Here is a 20,134-nt window from a genome sequence, read left to right as displayed (position 1 = left end):
GGTGGACGGACATACTTGGGTCATTGAAGGGCACCAAGATGTAGTAGTCCGGTTGCAACAGACTTTTACGCTGACGCTCGATAATATGACGGGACTGCAGACGGGCCGATGTGATCTCCTCTCCCATGCTGCCGGTGGTGTCCAGCACAAAGCTCAGTGCCGGGTAGGCGGATACGCCAAAGAGTCTGCAAGAGCAAGTAGAAGAGTTGGTAGAGAACAAGAAAATGAGCAATAGAGGAAGCTACAAGGAGCAGAAGAACGTATAGCAGGGGTCAATATAAATCCCATTGAATAGAACTGTTGACTGTATCTACAGCTGTGGGCTTTGTAGCATTGAGATCAATGCTGGAGAGTTTGAATGAGAAGGAATGTAGAATGATGGAATCTTGGGTGGGTATAGCCCCATTAGGAGAACAAGGGCATCTGTAATGATCAATACCACGTGGTGGGTATGTAAATTATCATATCAGGGTGCAAAGCACTTATCATAAGTAACAGGTGACAATCTGATCTCATAGTATAACGGTAATTGGCCTAAACTCTAATTTCTAGTGAAGGTCATATAACTTTAGGGGCCTACACACGGGGAGATTTGCTGAGCGTTCTGAGTGATGCTAGATCGCTCAGAACGATTAGCAAGATTGTGTGTGCTGAGTGATCTGTCAGGGCCAGTGTTTTCCGGTAAGATTTATCTCCTTTCGAGGTTTGATACATAGGGGCGTAGCGAGGGTGGAGTTGGTTGAGCACGAGCTCTAGGCGCCGAAGGATCACAGGGCACGGGATCCTTGCACTACCAGCTCGTCTGCTCCGCGCTGTGCCCGGATGTCCGATGCTAGTTTCAATTCAAGTCTCCCACCTGGCCGATAGGCGCTTGCGGTCCAGCAGCCAATCAGAAGCAGCACTGGTGGCTGCTGGACTGCGAGCGTCTATTGGCTAGTGGTCCAGCAGGAGACTTGAATTTAAAATAGCGGCGGACAGCTGGGCACAGCGAGCGATCTGGGCAGGCAGGGGAGTGGGCTACAGCAGAAGTCAGTCCCCCTTGGCAATGAGCAATTTTAGTCCCCCTTGGCAACGAGCTATTTTAGTCCCCCTTGGCAACAAGCAATTTCAGTCCCCCTTTTTAACAAGCAATTTCAGTCCCACTTGGCAACAAGCTATTTTAGTCCCCCTTGGCAATGAGCAATTTCAGTCCCCCTTGGCAACGAGCATGAAGCCCCTTGGCATCGAGCATGAAGTTCCTAGCAATGAGCATGTAGGTAAGTGGCACTTATTTGTCAAATGTGTAATGGGCATTACGGTTTGTTATATAGTATGTGATGGGCATTACAGTTTGTTATATAGTATGTGATGGGTATCATTGGCCTTATGTGTAATGGGCATTACGGCATGTGCAATGGGCATTACAGTGGGTGGTACAATGTTAGGCTGCGCCTCCTTCTCACACCATGCAAGAGCCCCACCTACTACAGACCGGGGGGGGGGATGGAAACATGCTCTTGCTCTGGGCACCATGGCACCTAGCTACACCACTGTTAATGCATATGTCCCTTATAAGACCTGTAAGTCTAGCATAGGGAACAAGGGTGTAGGAGTAAAAATAAGGGCAGCTAAAAGACCTTGATGACCCTCTAGATGGGGCGGATTTGGAACTCATGGGGCTCTAGGTAAGATACCGGTTTGGGGCCCTCCTCCCTCTAACACTCCATAGCACTATATATTTTTGCTGCTGATTGCAGAGATGGCATCGGTAGAGTACCTTGCTCAGTTGCGTAAACATCGGCCCTGCGTACAAATCTGAATCAGGCTCTAGGTGTTTTGGAAGTAGGCCTAATACCGGTTTCTGTGTGTCCAAACATTATTTATTCTACATAGCACATAAAAGGGACAGGTCTGTGTGATGTCACGATGTCATATGGTAGTCGCGCAATGCTCCTCTGGGAATGTTTTCAGGGTATCTTTAGGGGGCTCCTTGGTATCTACTGGGCCCTAGGCGGGCGCCTAGGTTGCCTTGTGGAAAATCCACCTCTGGCCTCTAGTGGAAATGACATTTTAGACCATGTTTTAGTTTTCCGGTAGTATCATGGTTAGCATTAAGCCGCCCACTGTTGCCATGGGCTACCGCACCTTCCTCTTCCTCTCACCTCATCATATCTGCATCGGTCACCTCCCTCCGCAGCTCGCTCAGGAATTTAATAGATGCTTTTAGCGCTATCTCGGCGGCTGTGCTGTGCAGAAAGTGGTGGGGGGAGAACATTGCCATGGCGGTGTCCTTGTTGATGCCCCCTCGGGCACTGCGTTGTCTGCTGTCGTCAAAGGGTCCACCGTGACTGCACTTTCCTAATGCACAGGGAAGAAATGGACTGGAATGTATTCACGGTCTACACTAGCAAGGACACAGTGATCAGCGCGTAACAATCTCCAGGAAAATGGTGCCCCCTACACCCATAGATATGGAGAACTAATATTCACAATCATTTATCCATGTTATCTGAAATCTACAGTCCAGTGCACAAGTGGATGGGTTAGAACCAACTTGCTACCATAAGACATATTAATGTTTTATATTATCCAGTGCCCAGGGCTGTATTGTCTCCAGGCCCACTCTATACATACTGGTATTGTGTAAGGACTCGGAGTAATGTACGCACCTTGAGGCTTCTCAGGGGTCTCTCCATAGTATCCTGACGTCAGGAGATGTCTCTTTTGGATGGCTGCGGCAATGTTATTCTGACAAGAGACATCAGCGCAATCTGTACAGGTTTGATCAAAGACTGAAAGATGGAGAGAAAAGAGAAATAGAGGGAAGGGTCCCAGGGTAAGTACTGAGGCGAGGGTCAGTGTGGGAGGGAGGGAAGGACAGACATGGGGCAGTGGTCGCTCACATATACAAGTAACAGGAACAAGTGGTTACAGTTCTGGCAAGAAATCGTGTGCTGGCCAAAACACAATGGTGGGGGAGATTTACTAAGCATTGGAGAGAGATAAACTGGAGAGATGACATACTGTACCAGCCAATCAGTCCCTAATTTCCATGTTAAAGGGCATGTTTTAAAAATGACAGTTAGAAGCTGATTACTTGGGGCCCAAATCAGACATGTGTTTTCACAGCCTAGATTAACGCTCCCACCCCCCCACCCCACTCACACACACACACACACACAACATCGAATGATTTCTCCTACTGTACAGTGTACCGTGTGCATGCATGGAGGCAGGGCCCTCCTACCTCTATGTCGGTTTGTTTCTACCCAATTTGTTTAATCACTGTTGTTTCCAATTGTAAAGCGCAACGGAATCTGCTGCTGCTATATAGGAAACTGTGAATAAAAATAGAATCTCTTCACTGCAGATAGAGAGCTGGGGGGCTGCCCAGTTGTTACTGGAGTGCTGGGCATGCCCCCAAAAATGATAAAACAAGGGGGATACGGCAGGGTTGCCGACTTGCAAAAAATCCTCTCCGGGAGAAGCCCTGAGAGGAATCTTTCATTACGAGTTTGGGGACGGGGCTTAACAGTGACGTCATTAAGCCCCGCCCCCATTACGACAAATAGCCTAAATAACTGATCTCCATGGAGGGGGCGGGGCTAAAATGACACGATTGTTCCATTTTAGCTCCGCCCCCTCCTCTGAGACTCGCGAATTTCGGCATTTAAATGCCGCGATCGGGGGGGGGGGGGGGGCTCAGGGGGGTCCCCCTGATTCCGGGAGGGTTGCCCACCCTTCCGGGGGCCGGAAGGGGGGACCCGGTTTTCGGGAGACTCCCGCAAATTCCGGGAGGGTCGGCAACTCTGGGATATGGTCATTTGGTCTACAGCATTATGGTAGACAGTCATTAGGTTGACAGCATTAGGTCGACATGGGAAAAGGTCGACATGGGTCTAGGTCGACATGGGAAAAGGTCAACATGGTTCTAGGTCGACAGGTCATTAGCTGGACAGGTCATTAGTTCGACAGTGTCTAGGTCGACAGTCAAAAGGTCGACATGGGGTTTTTCACTGTTTTTTGAGCCGACATGCGGTATTTCATGCCCTACTATCCACTATGGCGTGGTGGGAGAATAAAACAGTATGCTGAGCGTAGCGAGGCACCGTGCCCGATGCATTGCGAGGGGATGCGGTGCACTTTAAACTGTGTCCATGTCGACTGTGTTGACATTCAGATAAAAACAGTGAAAAACCCCATGTCGACTTTTTCACTGTCGAGCTAGACATTGTCGAACTAATGACCTTTCGACCTTTTCCCATGTTAACCTTTTCCCATGTCGACCTAATGGTGTCAACCTAATGACTGTCGACCATCATGCTGTAGACCAAATGATCCCAACCCCAACAGGTGTTGTGGTGCTAGGCCATGCCCATCTATCCCTTAGCTCCGTCCCTTTTTGGGCCGAGCAGGCTTTTGGTGAGGCAGGTCCCGATTTCTCAATTACCAAAGTTATATAATGCATACCTCCCAACTGTCCTGCTTCTGGGGCCGGCAGTGTGAAAGGGGGGCAGTTGGGAACCCCCCTAGGGTTACCACATCATCCCTTTAATTCCGGACACATATTAATTACACAGGTTCTGTGGCTGGCTGACTTCAAGACTCCATTTCACCTGATTTTAAACTGCCACAGAACCTGTGTAATTAATATGTGTCCGGAACCTGTGAATAGATGCATGCACCCCGCATCTCTTCATGCCCCCACAGCGGCAAAAATGGGGCCTGTACTCGCGATGTTCCCGCGAGGCCACGCCCCATTTTAACCTTTTCTGCGACAGCAGCACAGGGATCTCACACCCTCTATTTCTCCCTAAATATATAAAAATACAAAAATTGCATAATTTTGTGTGGAAAATAGAAACACAATTTTAATACTATGGCCAACCATGGGGCGAGCTGGTGCTCATCATTCTGACATGGTGATGGGCGTATGTTTGTGTAGGGGCCCCATTGGTAATCTGGTCCTGCAGTGCGGCACCTTATTCCTGGTCACTGTGACATTTCTGTCTCACCCCCTCAGATGGTGACACCCGGTGCTGTCCGCACCCCTATATTATTATTATATTTCTCATTGTTTATACAGATGTAGCCGGGCTCACGCCAGCCAACGTCAGCGGACGGCTACCGCCATGTGGCAACGGAGCCTGCCGCCTCCCCAACCGGCGCTGCCGGGCCCCCTCGCTGCTCCAACACCCCCCGAATTGGGCAGTGTCTCCGTGAAGCGGAGACGGGCAGGGATACTGGGATGCGTGTGAAACGCACCCGCATCCCAGTCCCTATCGCCGGTGCTCGCCAGTGAAAGGGATCTGGTGGGCGCCGGCAACAGATGAGCCCGGCTCCATCTGTATGTCGCCACAAGGGTTCAGCAGCACCGACCAATACATAAATAAGCAATAGTCCTAGGCAAATATAGATAGTTGCATCAGGCGACAGGACACTGAAGTAATAATTAGGGTTGCAGAGACCTAGGGTTAGTTGCCATTGAACGGCGTAAGGAGTAAATATAAATATAATATATATATATATATAGTATATAAGAGAGGAAAGAGCACATGAGGAGAGAGGGCCCTGCTCGTGAGAGGGCAACACTGCCCTCAATAACACAATCACATGAATGGATTGGACAATCAGTTCCTCTTCAGATCACTTCCTGCAGCTGTGATCTGATTGGCTGATAAGCAGCGTTCACACAGAGAGCCAAGAAATGAGGACTGAGAGTCACACACATGCTAGAAAGTGGGAAATACCATAGAGAGGGAATATAGAGAGGCCCGTCCTACCTCCGGCAATAGAGGAGATGTCTTTCCCAGGAGTAGCAAGGTTGGGGTGAACCTCTGTGTGCCCCAGCTCTACCCAGTTAGTATGGCTGTAAAAGTCCTGAGGGAATGGGAGAAAAGAAAAGGGGACAGTGACAGACAGGGTCACACAGATATCACATGATAGAGATGGACAGGGAGATGCAAATATAGTCAGCTTTATTAGCAGAACAAAAAGGCACACGTCACGAATGGGCAAAACCAAGCTGCATTGCAGGTGGGGCAGAGTTTAGAGTGTAAAAATAAAGCTGTCTAACATTTGTGGGCTACATGCAAAAGCAGTTAGTATTTACCCTGCAGAGAAACAATATAAATGTATTTGCTCCCCGTTCATAGTTAAGGAAGGGGTAATAAATAATAATATTCTAACTATGACTTGCAGGATAGCAAATAGCTGCAACCTGTACTGCCACCTGCTGGCCATTTCTGTGGAGTTGCCTTCTAGTCCTTTGCTTATGCTGTATTGTTTTGGTGAGCACAACGCAGGTACATTACCTGCAGCGAGTGCAGTATCTGACCCAGTGTCTCCCGGGCTCCTTCATACTCTCTGGCCTGGATGTTCCTCACCAGGTCCTCCCTGGCCCGCAGCAGGAGGCTGTTCCCCTGTCTCACCCTCTCAGAGTCGAAGTGACGTATGGGGTCATTACGGGTCCCATTAAGAAAGTCCATGTTGGCGTTGGCGCTGACGATTTGTCGCAAGGAGGCTCGGAACTGCCGCAGGGACACTTCATCTCCATAGTAAGCCCCCAATATGTCATCCGCTATCAGCGTCGTGCCCTGTCAGAGCAAGCCATAAGCACAACATGAAACATATCCTTACAAAAAAATAAGGATCAAATATGGTTTGAGGTAACATGTTTAAAAAAGGGGCAGACTAGATGGGCCAAGTGGGTCCTATCTGCCGTCACATTCTATGTTTGTATGAAAAGCACAATCTTCCCTCTAGGGGAACGTACAGACATGGGGAAGCATACTGTGAGTGTAATCAATGATTGTATACATTATGGAATGCTGATCCCATTACATAGGCCTCTATATTATTCTCTTCCTGTTTGTGTGCGTTACAGAAAATGGGCCAGATGCACTAAACTTCAAAAGCGATAAAATGGAGAGTGATAAACAGCCAGCCAATCAGCTCCTGCCTGCCATGTCACAGACTGTGTTTGAAAAATGTCAGGGAGAAGCTGATTGGCTGATTGTTTATCACTCTTCATTTTATCACTTTTAAAGCTTAGTGATTCAATATATTTATTATTAATTGCATGATTATAAGCAAAAATATCCAGGGACATTGGGCCGGATTCAGGATGCTTAGCTAACAGGTAAGTGTCGCCCCGCTGAACACACACCCCCTGCCGCCCGCATCCCCTCACTAGCATGAGAGGAGATGTGCCTGAGAACACAACCCCACGCATTCGGCCGAGGGGGAGAGAAACCATTTGGCTACGTCATGTGACATCAGCCCCGAGCAGACATCGCCCCGCCTGTGTTCCCAGGGGATGCACAGCATTGTCCCTCCTGGAGGCCACGCCCCCTCCATTTACTGGGACCTGGCCGATGTGTTGGCTCCCCTGCATGCTAGTCAGACAGTGATCTGAAGTTATTCTCAAGCTGCTCATAGTTATACCAAAAGGCGTGGAATACAGTCCGCGTCAGTGCTCATTACAATATTTCACATCGATGTTAATAAACAAGCAGCAATTGTTCCATCTCCTTTTAGTTCCCATAACTTTAGATGTACTCCTTCGCATTCCCAAACACTATCTACAGATTGCAGTTGCAATATCTAGTTTGTGTGTGTCTTCTGGCCTTGGCTCATCGTACTGCCAACCTTGGGAACAGCCAGGAGACACGGTGAAATAGATTATTCTGCTAAAAACATATTAAGGAATATATCTCTTTTAAAGAAACAGTAATACATTAATGCTAGAACTGAATCTCATATAGAACCTAAGGCCTTATATGTATATATGTATCTATTAAAGTGAGAATCATATCTATACTCTATCACCTACAGAAGGAAAAGTACATGGGAGAGAGGGCCCTGCTCGTGAGATCTTACACGATACCCTTCCCTATTTCCACATGCTAACTACAGTAGTATGCCATTTTTGGTACTTGTTTAGTTTCACGGCGGCCGATATATCAGATGCGATATCGGCCGATGCGATCCGATGTGATTTATTACCGGTTCATAACCCCACTATCACTATGCATGGAGTTGATTTTATATAGTGTGGCGAGCGCAGTAATCCGCGTCCCCCCCGCGGGGCATGCTATGCTTGCCACGCTTCGGGCACTATATAAAATCAACTCCATGCGTAGTGGGGTTATGAACAGGTAAAAAAAAAATCGCATCAGATCGGCCGATATATATCGCCCAATATCACATCCGATATATCGGCCGCTGTGAAACTAAACAAGTACCCCATTTTTATATTCTATATTGTGCCTAGATAGGTTACCTTCTAGATCAGGGATGGGGAACCTTCAGGCCCGCCAGCTGTTGTTGAACTACACATCCCAGCATGCCCTGCAACAGCTTTAGCATGGCCAAATCGCAAAACTGTAGCAGGGCATGCTGGGATGTGTAGTTCAATAACAGCTGGAGGGCCGAAGGTTCCCCATCCCTGTTCTAGATAAATCATCCTGTACTCCTCCCAGTGAGATCCAGGCAGTGCTGCTCAGTGCCTGGATATAGCGCTCTGTGTCAGTGTCACTTACAGGAATAGAGTTTGTGAGCGACTGTCCCAGCCTCGTCTGCCAGGGGAATGTACTGACCTAGGGACGGCTGGGCACTGCACTACATAAGGGTATTCGCCATTATTACCTGAGTGTATAGTAGCTGGTGATAACTACGTCCACAATGCTATTGCGCCATGAATCAGCAGTTATGAGTCAGTATAATGGGCAGTGAGGGTTACACGAAGCACATGGCTGTAATAGATCATCATGGTTATTATAAGTAACATTAGATCCTGGAGGCTGCTTTGGGCCTCTGCCACAATGTAGCACCATGGACAGCAGCTTCCAGATACTGTACTGGGCTTGTGACCAGGGCAGAGGACCTTCCGATGAGTCAGCGCACTCAGACTAGAACAATATGTCTCCTGAAGCAGAGCATGACATCACTGGCGATCTCCTCAGGGGGTCACTGATTAGTGAATGGATATAACTAGACCATAGCATCATTATTTCAGCAGGCACCTGCTCCTTTCACCAGTTCCCAGCATCCTCGTCTTCCTGGCAGCTCCTTTGTTGCTATGAATATAGTGACTGACAGGGCTGCACACAATCCCCTAACATGCATGGGACTGACAGACCTGGGGGCAAACTGGCCACTTGCAGGAGGCAGGGGTGACGGGCTCCCATTCAGAGGAATAGCGGTGAGCTAAGGCCGGGAGCTGGATGTTCTCAGGCATCGTGGCCATCTGGCAAGTGTGAGACTCATTTATATTCACCATAGTAATAGCTGCCAAGCACAATATAAATATATTCCTATATTTTGTGTATAGGATGTCTATGTAGCAATACGCAATACATTGTTATCCCACGTAGGCTGCACATGTGGATATGAGCAGCCAGCCAAGACTACTGTATGTGGGGTTTATTTACTAAGATGATGGGAGTTCTATTAAAACTACCTGGTGCATGGCGTAGGTGCAGGACTGTGTGATACCCGGCGCATGGCGTAGGTGCAGGACTGTGTGATACCCGGTGCATGGCATAGGTGCAGGACTGTGTGATACCCGGTGCATGGTGTAGGTGCAGGACTGTGTGATACCCGTTGCATGGTGTAGGTGCAGGACTGTGTGATACCCGGTGCATGGTGTAGGTGCAGGACTGTGTGATACCCGGTGCATGGTGTAGGTGCAGGACTGTGTGATACCCGGTGCATGGCGTAGGTGCAGGACTGTGTGATACCCGGTGCATGGCGTACGTGCAGGACTGTGTGATACCCGGTGCATGGCATAGGTGCAGGACTGTGTGATACCCGGTGCATGGTGTAGGTGCAGGACTGTGTGATACCCGGTGCATGGTGTAGGTGCAGGACTGTGTGATACCCGGTGCATGGCGTAGGTGCAGGACTGTGTGATACCCGGTGCATGGCGTAGGTGCAGGACTGTGTGATACCCGGTGCATGGTATAGGTGCAGGACTGTGTGATACCCGGTGCATGGCGTAGGTGCAGCACTGTGTGATACCCGGTGCATGGCGTAGGTGCAGGACTGTGTGATACCCGGTGCATGGTATAGGTGCAGGACTGTGTGATACCCGGTGCATGGTGTAGGTGCAGGACTGTGTGATACCCGGTGCATGGTGTAGGTGCAGGACTGTGTGATACCCGGTGCATGGCGTAGGTGCAGGACTGTGTGATACCCGGTGCATGGCGTAGGTGCAGGACTGTGTGATACCCGGTGCATGGTGTAGGTGCAGGACTGTGTGATACCCGGTGCATGTAGTAGGTGCAGGACTGTGTGATACCCGGTGCATGGCGTAGGTGCAGGACTGTGTGATACCCGGTGCATAGTGTAGGTGCAGGACTGTGTGATACCCGGTGCATGGTGTAGGTGCAGGACTATGTGATACCCGGTGCATGGTGTAGGTGCAGGACTGTGTGATACCCGGTGCATGGTATAGGTGCAGGACTGTGTGATACCCGGTGCATGGAGTAGGTGCAGGACTGTGTGATACCCGGTGCATAGCGTAGGTGCGGGACTGTGTGATACCCGGTGCATGGCGTAGGTGCAGCACTGTGTGATACCCGGTGCATGGCGTAGGTGCAGGACTGTGTGATACCCGGTGCATGGTATAGGTGCAGGACTGTGTGATACCCGGTGCATGGTGTAGGTGCAGGACTGTGTGATACCCGGTGCATGGTGTAGGTGCAGGACTGTGTGATACCCGGTGCATGGCGTAGGTGCAGGACTGTGTGATACCCGGTGCATGGCGTAGGTGCAGGACTGTGTGATACCCGGTGCATGGTATAGGTGCAGGACTGTGTGATACCCGGTGCATGGTGTAGGTGCATGACTGTGTGATACTCGGTGCATGGCGTAGGTGCAGGACTGTGTGATACCCGGTGCATGGTGTAGGTGCAGGACTGTGTGATACCCGGTGCATGGCGTAGGTGCAGGACTGTGTGATACCCGGTGCATGGCGTAGGTGCAGGACTGTGTGATACCTGGTGCATAGTGTAGGTGCAGGACTGTGTGATACCCGGTGCATGGTGTAGTTGCAGGACTATGTGATACCCGGTGCATGGTGTAGGTGCAGGACTGTGTGATACCCGGTGCATGGTATAGGTGCAGGACTGTGTGATACCCGGTGCATGGAGTAGGTGCAGGACTGTGTGATACCCGGTGCATAGCGTAGGTGCGGGACTGTGTGATACCCGGTGCATGGCGTAGGTGCAGCACTGTGTGATACCCGGTGCATGGTGTAGGTGCAGGACTGTGTGACACCCGGTGCATGGCGCAGGTGCGGGACTGTGTGATACCCGGTGCATGGCGTAGGTGCAGGACTGTGTGATACCCGGTGCATGGCGTAGGTGCAGGACTGTGTGATACCCGGTGCATGGCGTAGGTGCAGGACTGTGTGATACCCGGTGCATGGTATAGGTGCAGGACTGTGTGATACCCGGTGCATGGTGTAGGTGCATGACTGTGTGATACTCGGTGCATGTCGTAGGTGCAGGACTGTGTGATACTGGGTGCATGGTGTAGGTGCGGGACTGTGATACCTGTTGCATGGCGTACGTGTGGGACTGTGTGATACCCGATGCATGGCGTATGTGCGGGACTGTGTGATACCCGATGCATGGTGTAGGTGCGGGACTGTGTGATACCCGGTGCATGGCGTAGGTGCGGGTCTGTGTGATACCCGGTGCATGGCGTAGGTGCGGGACTGTGTGATACCCGGTGCATGGCGTGGGTGCAGGACTGTGTGATACCTGGTGCATGGCGTAGGTGCAGCACTGTGTGATACCCGGTGCATGGCGTAGGTGCAGCACTGTGTGATACCCGGTGCATGGTGTAGGTGCAGGACTGTGTGACACCCGGTGCATGGCACAGGTGCGGGTCTGTGTGATACCCGGTGCATGGCGTAGGTGCTGGACTGTGTGATACCCGGTGCAGGGTATTGGTGCAGGACTGTGTGATACCCGGTGCATGGAGTAGGTGCAGGACTGTGTGATACCCGGTGCATGGTGTAGGTGCGGGACTATGTGCATGGCGTAGGTGCAGGACTGTGTGATACCCGGTGGACTGTGTTATACCCGGTGCATGGCATAGGTGCAGGACTGTGTGATACCCGGTGCATGGCGTAGGTGCGGGACTATGTGATACCCGGTGCATGGCGTAGGTGCGAGACTATGTGATACCCGGTGCATGGCGTAGGTGCGGGACTAGGTGATACCCGATGCATGGTGTAGTAAATCACATGTAGCATTATGTCAGTGTGATGTCACACACAGCCTCTGGTAGGCCGCCTCCCTGTGTGTGGTGAGTCAGGCTGCAGACATAAGTCGTTTCATACGTTCACACTCACAGGCAGGGCCATGAGGCACATCGACCACTCATATAAAATGTCACGTATAAGTGTAAGGAACAGGAAGCAGTGAGTATGAGATGGGTACTTGGTCAGAGGTGACCTACATACTATGCATGTACAACTATAGTATATACATACATAGCACATGGAACATTCCCACATGCTGACAAATGTTGTATGTTACCACATGGACCACACGGGATATCCGAGGGGCAATGGAACACGTGACGTGACAGTATGTCAGTATGATCTATCATAGGGGAAAACATGGCTTTTACATACAGGGGGTTATTTTGGTGAATTGACAGCCTGGCTAATCAACGTGAATAGACACCAGGGCTATTTTTCAGCGGGCTCCAGCAGGAACTGAGGCCCTTATTCTAGTTCACTCTTTCTGACAAAATATTTCTTAGATGGACAAAACCATGTGCACTGCAGGTGAGGCAGGTGTAAAACCCCACCCAAATCTAATTATCTCTGCACAAGTAACACCTGCCTCACCTGCAGTGCACATGGTTTTGTCCATCTAAGAAATATTTTGTCTGAAAGAGTGAACTAGAATAAGGGCCTCAATTCCTGCTGGAGCCTGCTGAAAAATAGCCCTGATAGACACTATGCGAAAACGGGGGTGAATAACACGAGTATAGGTCACATTCCCTTCCCGACGGGCCATGCCCAAAGAATTTTGGGTGCGCATCCGGCGCGTGTGAGCATCCCTCCTCGTCCCTCCTCAAACTTGGGAGGTATGTAATAGCGATGGCGACGAACATCAACCAAGCGCACGGATAGGGGACGTACTATAAGACAACCCCTTCAAGTTAAAAACCTCCAAACACTTCCAGGTGACATCTACAGTATGTTGCCCATGCTTCCAGCGTAATACAGTGGTGAGAGTTTGTCCAAAGTGTACCATCTCTTGAAACAAGAGGAGTTTGTATGTACTGTCTTGCAAAGTACTAGTTCGTTACACACTGTTCTTGCACTTTTGTCATCCACTGGCTAATTGAGCACATTACTATCTTATGGAATATAAACAGTTATTGTTCAAAGATGGAACCACTCCCCCCCCCCCCTCCCCCGACACCTAGTACTCCGGAGGGGCCCTGCTGAAAGGCTTTTGCTGTTTCTGGCTGCGTATCTTTGTTTTCAATATCTGTTTCCCAAGGGAACCTGGTGCCAGTCATCCACATCTCAAGGGAGGTTAAGATGCCAATTACACCCGACTTGCATTCCACTGTGCATTAGTTCCTTTATCAGATAATAATGCTGAGTATGAATGTGGATTATTTGGCTGCATTAGGCACCTGGAATCCAGATTGTATGATGTATGCCCCCCCCCCCCTCTATGCAGACTGCTCTACAGATGGGGTCATACATAAAATCTTGAATGTAGACGACCTGGAAGAGGTGGCAATTGTATCTATGGGGCTAATTCAGCATTGATTGCTAATTTGAGAAAACTCAAATTGAGCAATAAACGGGCAAGTGCGTGTGCGTGAGTGACCCCAAATTGAAAGTGAAAATGTGACCGCTTAGCAATCGCAGGGCAGTCGCATTTTGACTGACAGGAAGCCAATGTTTGGGGGTGGTAACCTGGTGTTTTCTGGGTGTGGTTGGAAAAAAGCAGGCGTGCCCAGGTATTTGTGGGGTGGGTCTCTGACATCAGCGCTGGCCACTCCCAGCCCGTATCAGTCGCAGATTAGTGGAAGCCTCAGACTCACTCTTCAATATTCTGGGAATTGCAAATGGATCTGCAAACGATTAGCGATGCATATGCAATTTTGTAAATTGCATCTATTTTTTTTTTCTGGATGGCGAATTTCTCACAGTCCAGTGTGTTCTATATAGTGATCTAACCTGAATCAGTCCCCATGTGCTATCTTCCCTGTGGTATTTTTGGGGGTTAGAAGACACAAGTTGACTTATTACATATACCTGGGGACCGATCAGTAGTGAATCTAATGTGTATTAAATGTATAATTCAAGTGCACGGACTAGAATTTTGGTGGGCACCCTAGGCAGTGTGGGGCCCCACCAGGGCTTTCCTTTGCACCCCTGCCCAACCCTGAGTTCTGATGTAAGTCAAATCTAAATATGCCAATTGACCCACTACCTCAAAGTCCTCCCAGCGAAGCGGAGGTCGGGTGGGATGTTTGTTGTCGATGAGGATTTGCAGGGTGATGTTGAGCACCGCCTCCTCCGTCAGGTCCTGATGGGTGGAAGATCCCCAGGTAAAGGACAGGAATTTGGACCAGAAGTTGGGGAAGAAGGCGTGGCCTCCTGGTATGGCCAGGTACCATAGGAAGAGAAAGGTGAGCATGGGGAGGGAGCAGCTCTTGGAGATCACATTTAGAGAGCCTACATAAAGAGCAAACAAGAGACAGAGAAATAACATCTAATTAGATATTTGGGAATTGCAAAAAGAAAACTCAGCATATCTATGATCACAATCATTCCATACAACAGTGATCTCTCCTCTCACTATGGCCCTTATTCTGATTAGGTCGGACAGCTGCGTGTTCGGTCGGACGGCCGATATATTGTGTTTGTGCATGTGCAGAGGCGTATCTGCGCATGTGCGAACGCCGCGCACGTCCGAACATGGCGTGAATTCCGTGCAGAAAACGATTGTACGGAACCTTCCGAGCAGGGGGTGGAGAGGGGCGTGAAGGGCTGTTTGGGCTCATTACCATATGCGTACGCCCTGCGTTTCATGGGCGTTCCCATGAAAGCGCTGGGCGTACATATGGTAATGCAGCCGTGACGCACGTGTGTAGGGTGGACATCTGACATAGCCGGATGTCAGCTGCCCGCCCATATTGCTGCTTCCACACAGAGAAATGTCAGAGTGGTCTGGAGCACTCGGAGCTGCCTGACCGCTCGGTCCATCATTCGATGGTCGGCGACCATTGGAGAATGGAGGAGGTTCCCACAGATGGGGGCGGTGTTCACATGAAACATCCACTTGCGGTCCATTCGCTCGGCATCTTACTGCATTCGGACGGTGTGAGCGATCCGTACGGTAGGCGGGGCTAAGAACACTCGGTGTCTGTACGAAATCCGCATCCGTCTGAGTCAACTAGAATAAGGGCCTATGTATGGATCTTTTTTAGATTGTTAATCACATTCGTCTTTTCTTGGTCACACAGATGAATGGCCCAGGTAGTCTTTTCATATGTTAGTATCCTCCTCCTCCTCCTCACAGGTTGACAGGCAGAGGACCCAACACCCTGCCTTCTTAAGGTTCTTCCGAACTGGTGCTCTGGTTGATCAATTACATGCTTTCAGCTGCACCAGTTTGAAAGGGAGACATGAACTGGGTTGTTGTTTTTAAAGGGGCAATCATTGACAAGGCAAAAATTTGCCCCTTTAAAGAAATGTCCTTGTTCAGCTATTAGGACTTCATTACATCTGGATCTTGGTTTATTGCAGGGTATATTTCACCCGTTACCAACTATAAAATCCCACTGAGATCAGACGGGGCATCCATTACTCGCTAATGATAAAGCAATGGTCCGTGCAGAATGGAAGCTTTCAGTTGGCTCTTTATGCTCTTCATGAAAAGAAAAAAAATATTTTCCCTTGGCCGGTGATTAATGTTTTTGTAGACTTCAGCTGTGGACTCCGCTTTATTTACACCATCAGCGAAGTCACAAAAGCTTTATATACAGAACCTTACTGTTCGCTATTTCTATAAACTACGCCGATAACATTTTAATCACTTTTTAGGTGACATTGTTTGCACGTGTTCCCCACTGCAGACCGGTCTTGTGCTTTCCCTACACGCTTATTCCACAGGCTACAAATGTTAAGTTACTAAAGGCTCAAATCTGTAAATTTCTCAACTAGATAATTATTCTAAAAGTGGATAAAAACCAGAAAGATGAAAAAGCTGTTAATCAGATAATCTTTGATAAGGTGCTCCCTGCCCCCTACCATAATTCTGAGAAAGCCCATCTCACATCCCTAGTCAGTGGGGGTTACTTATTAAAATGGCATAAGAAAAATAAACGAGTTACTATACAGTAGTTTAATTTCAAATTTTACAAATTCAAGAACTTTATAACGACCTACAAGTTGGAAGGTATGTATATAAGGCAACTTAGTCATATTCAACACCTCTGCCCCAATATAATTCAGAAGTAAAGTTCAAATCCATTTTTTTTTATCAAAAGCCAATTAAAAAAACCTATTCATTAGAACAATGCAGGTAGTTTAGTTCTTTTCTTATAGAATGTTGCTACCCGTTTCTATAGCATTCAGTACAGAATCCCCTATTTCTCATTGTCATATGGAATTTCCAAACACTTGCTTCAATATTTCAGGTCACATAGTTCCCCTGTAACAGCAGTTTGTGGAATTTGCAGTTGACGTGTTATTTGCACACAGAACGAGGAACGTTGAGCATTTACTATTTGTCACCTATTTCTCCGCTGACACCAACCGGAGCCTCCTTATTATTCCCCAGTTACTGACAGATGTAGAACAGCAGACAAAGGCTCCTTCCCTATAATTACTGGGCACTGCCCACTCAATCTGTTCTCGGTGACGTGATTAACCGTCCGCTGAGACACTAGGGAGACCCATTCAAATGACATTATAGCCCATAATATAATCAGCGCTGGAAATGGATTGGACTTTTAAATGTTGACGTTCTGCACTATTATTATAGACAGATTCGCGAGCAGGTCTGGCCAGTTTATATTTACCTTTATGGTGTTGCTGCCTCTGTAAATCATTGAGATACTTTAAGCTGCATTCTAAGTTACTATTACTGAACATTGCGGCCGCTGGACCCGGTGTGGGTCATAGGGTAGACTCAATGAAGGTTGACATAAAATAGGTCGACAGGGCTTAGGTTGACACCTGAAATAGGTCGACGTGGGTAAGGTCCAGAGGGTCAGAAGGTCAACACAAGCATTAGGTCGACGTGATTTGTTCACCTTTTTTTAAGTCCCGAATGTTGGCATCGTCAACATGGACACCGTCTAAGTGTCCCACGTCCCCTCGCTGCGCTCGCCATGCTTCGGGCACGGTGCCTCGCTGCGCTCCTCACGCTATTACATTCCCCCACCACGCCATAGTGGATGGTAGGATATGAAATACCGCCTGTCCGCACCAAACGTCTCAAGTAAAAAAAAAAACTAATTTCGACCTTTTGACCCCCTGTCGACCTTAGCCATGTTGACCTATTTTATGTGTCAACATAAGCCCTGTTGACCGTTATTGGTCAACGTAATGTATATCAATCTTCAGAGGGTGAACTCCTGGATACAACAATGGAGGGAAGTGGTTGTGTTCGCGTGTGATTGTGTCGTTGCGTTATTTCTGATTTGCTGCATTTTCACGTCTGAATTTTATTCCCCGCAAACCAATTTGCGCGCAATGGAAATAAGACTAAATATTAGACACAGAAAGATACATTTGGGTGGTGGGGGGGTGAGCGAGGAAAGGATTCCTATTATTAAATACTCGTTCTGTGTAATATTTTATGTGACCTCTTTCCGAAACTATGGACCTATTGTGAACAGAAGAAAGCTCTGCTAAACCTTTACTGTGCCGGTTCCTGAGCGCACACAGATTATATAACATGACACGTGACGCGGACACTGCTGGACAGAACAGGGTTCCATTAAGAACTAACACAGAGGTTTAAAACTTGGACAAAATGAAGCAAAAAAAGAAATACAAAAAATGATTGTTATTAAACTACAATATGACGTTATCAAACAAGCGCTGAACTCATCTTCTGACTTCCTATCAGTCAGGTTAATAACACAATGAACAAACTACCAATAAATATGTGTACACTGACTTAAACTGCAGTTATTCCACCAATAACATTCAATTTATATTGTAAAGACATCGATTGGACACCAGCACTTAGGGCCCCCATACACTACAATGATTTTTCACGATTTCACTTTCGATCTTTCGTGCTTATATATCCTTTGCAAAGTGGCAAATTTAGTTTTTTCCCCATCTGTTCCGATGCATGGTCTTGTGAGTGCCAGTTAGAAGCCCCCAGATCATTAGGTTTGCACTACTGATTTCTCTGAATTGCATGGAATCGAATGGAAATTTGAGTGTTTGTTTGTTCATGCGATATAGCTGCACTGAGGTTTCTCGCCCCCCCCCAATCCAGCCCATCAGATATTTCTTATGGTAAAATTGTATACCCATATCTCATGGGATTTATCTCAGCTTGATCAATCGCGTGTGATATATCGGTGGCCATACACACACAGATTTATCTTCAGAGATCATCTGTCTGGTTGGAACAAAAACATGGTTATGGATGAGAGCAAATGACAGTTGACCATTTGCTTGGAAATGCTGGAAAACTGACAAACTGTCACTCATCCATAACCATGTTTTTGTTCCAACCAGCCAGATCTGAAGATAAATCTTACTAGTATATGGGCACCTTTATGCAAACATGCCACAAAAGTACAAAATCGGATGGAATCACTCCCAGGAGGGTCCAGGGGGAGTTCAAGGGAAATTGCATCTGACTTCAGGGTCAGACATATTGTATCTTTGTAGTGTATCAGGCCCTTTACACACTGAGATGCCAACAGGATACATTAGATCATCAATTCATGGAAAATTCAGTTACTGCCATCAGCGCCTGGTCTGGGTGCATCAGGACAGAAGTACCTACAGTTATCCGAACTTGCTAATGGGGCCCAAATCAGGCAGACACATATATGAGGATATACTCATATAGGAGAATGAGGAAGGACAAATATAGGACTTTGCTGTATACAGTAGGGATACACAGATCAATGAAAAAAGGTTTAAGGTAAAAGTTCTGATGTTTGGGTCAGTGACAGATCCGATTGGAGTGCAGAGAGGACCGGTCCGGACGGATGTAGCAGCATGGATGGTGTAATGGTTAGCATTACTGCCTCACAGCACCGAGGTCATGGGTTCCATTCCCGCCATGGCCCTAACTGTGCGGAGTCGCTGCGGTACCTTTCCCAGGTGTGCAACGGGCATAGCAGGACTCGCACATCAATACTGCAGCTACACAATATTGTCCCATGTGTAAAACTTTATATAGAGATCTCTACAGTCTAAATCTTGTAGTGTGCAATAATAACCCTGGTACTCAAACACCTGAAGCTGGAACAGGTCTACCCTCCCATATTAACCCCTGACACGACAACTGTAATAATACTACCCTCATTAACCCTTTAGTGTACGCAAGCAATCCCTACGCACCTGCAGTTCTCCGTCTCTCTCTCGTGTGCCCTGACTCTGCGTCTCTAATCTCCAAGTTCACACTAGTCACTTGTCAGTGTTTATCAGCCCCATAAATGACAGGTCCCACCCTCTGCTCTTAAAGGGGACAGCACCTCTATACCACAAAGGGGGCGTGTTTCAGAGATAGTGACATTTTTTTTTCTTCTGTGTGTGGTTTTAAATTCTGCTTTATGGCGAGACAAACGCTGGCAAAAAGGCTGACACAAAAAGGAAGCGGTGATCTGAAAGTGATGCAGTCACGCAGAGCCTGTGTGACCGACACAACAAAGCCCCGGTCACTAGGTTACCGCCACAAATATGTAGTATTATTATTATTATGATACATTTGCTGAATTTAGTATCACATATAATGATAATCACACAAGAAAAACATAACCCTATACACGCCAGGGGGATAGTTTATGTGCTGTGTGATTCTTAGTGTGTCCGTCCCCTTAATCCAGCTCTTTGTGTGTGCTCCCTTTGTGTTAGTTGTGTGTAAGTAACAGGTCATGGGTGCTTTGTGCTGCCACAAAA

General features: G+C 48.1%; 1 protein-coding gene across 1 annotated transcript in view; it reads right to left on the bottom strand.

The window, feature by feature from the left end:
• VWA7 (von Willebrand factor A domain containing 7) overlaps nt 1-19,659 on the bottom strand; it is a 31,043-nt gene extending 11,384 nt beyond the window's left edge. Inside the window, exons 1-7 of the mRNA XM_083160049.1 lie at nt 19,577-19,659; nt 14,463-14,707; nt 6,294-6,575; nt 5,763-5,859; nt 2,649-2,771; nt 2,142-2,337; nt 16-185 (exon numbers count right to left, since the gene is read on the bottom strand). Coding sequence (XP_083016175.1) covers nt 16-185; nt 2,142-2,337; nt 2,649-2,771; nt 5,763-5,859; nt 6,294-6,575; nt 14,463-14,669 — 1,075 coding nt within the window. The 5' untranslated portion in view covers nt 14,670-14,707; nt 19,577-19,659. The remainder of the gene's footprint in view (nt 1-15; nt 186-2,141; nt 2,338-2,648; nt 2,772-5,762; nt 5,860-6,293; nt 6,576-14,462; nt 14,708-19,576) is intronic.
• Between the last annotated feature and the right edge of the window lie 475 nt (nt 19,660-20,134).

This window comes from Crinia signifera, chromosome 9 (genome assembly GCF_055691185.1).
Source record: "Crinia signifera chromosome 9, ASM5569118v1, whole genome shotgun sequence".
NCBI lineage: Eukaryota > Metazoa > Chordata > Amphibia > Anura > Myobatrachidae > Crinia > Crinia signifera.
Note: the sequence above shows the minus strand (reverse complement) of the source record. Positions and strands in the feature narration are given on the sequence as shown.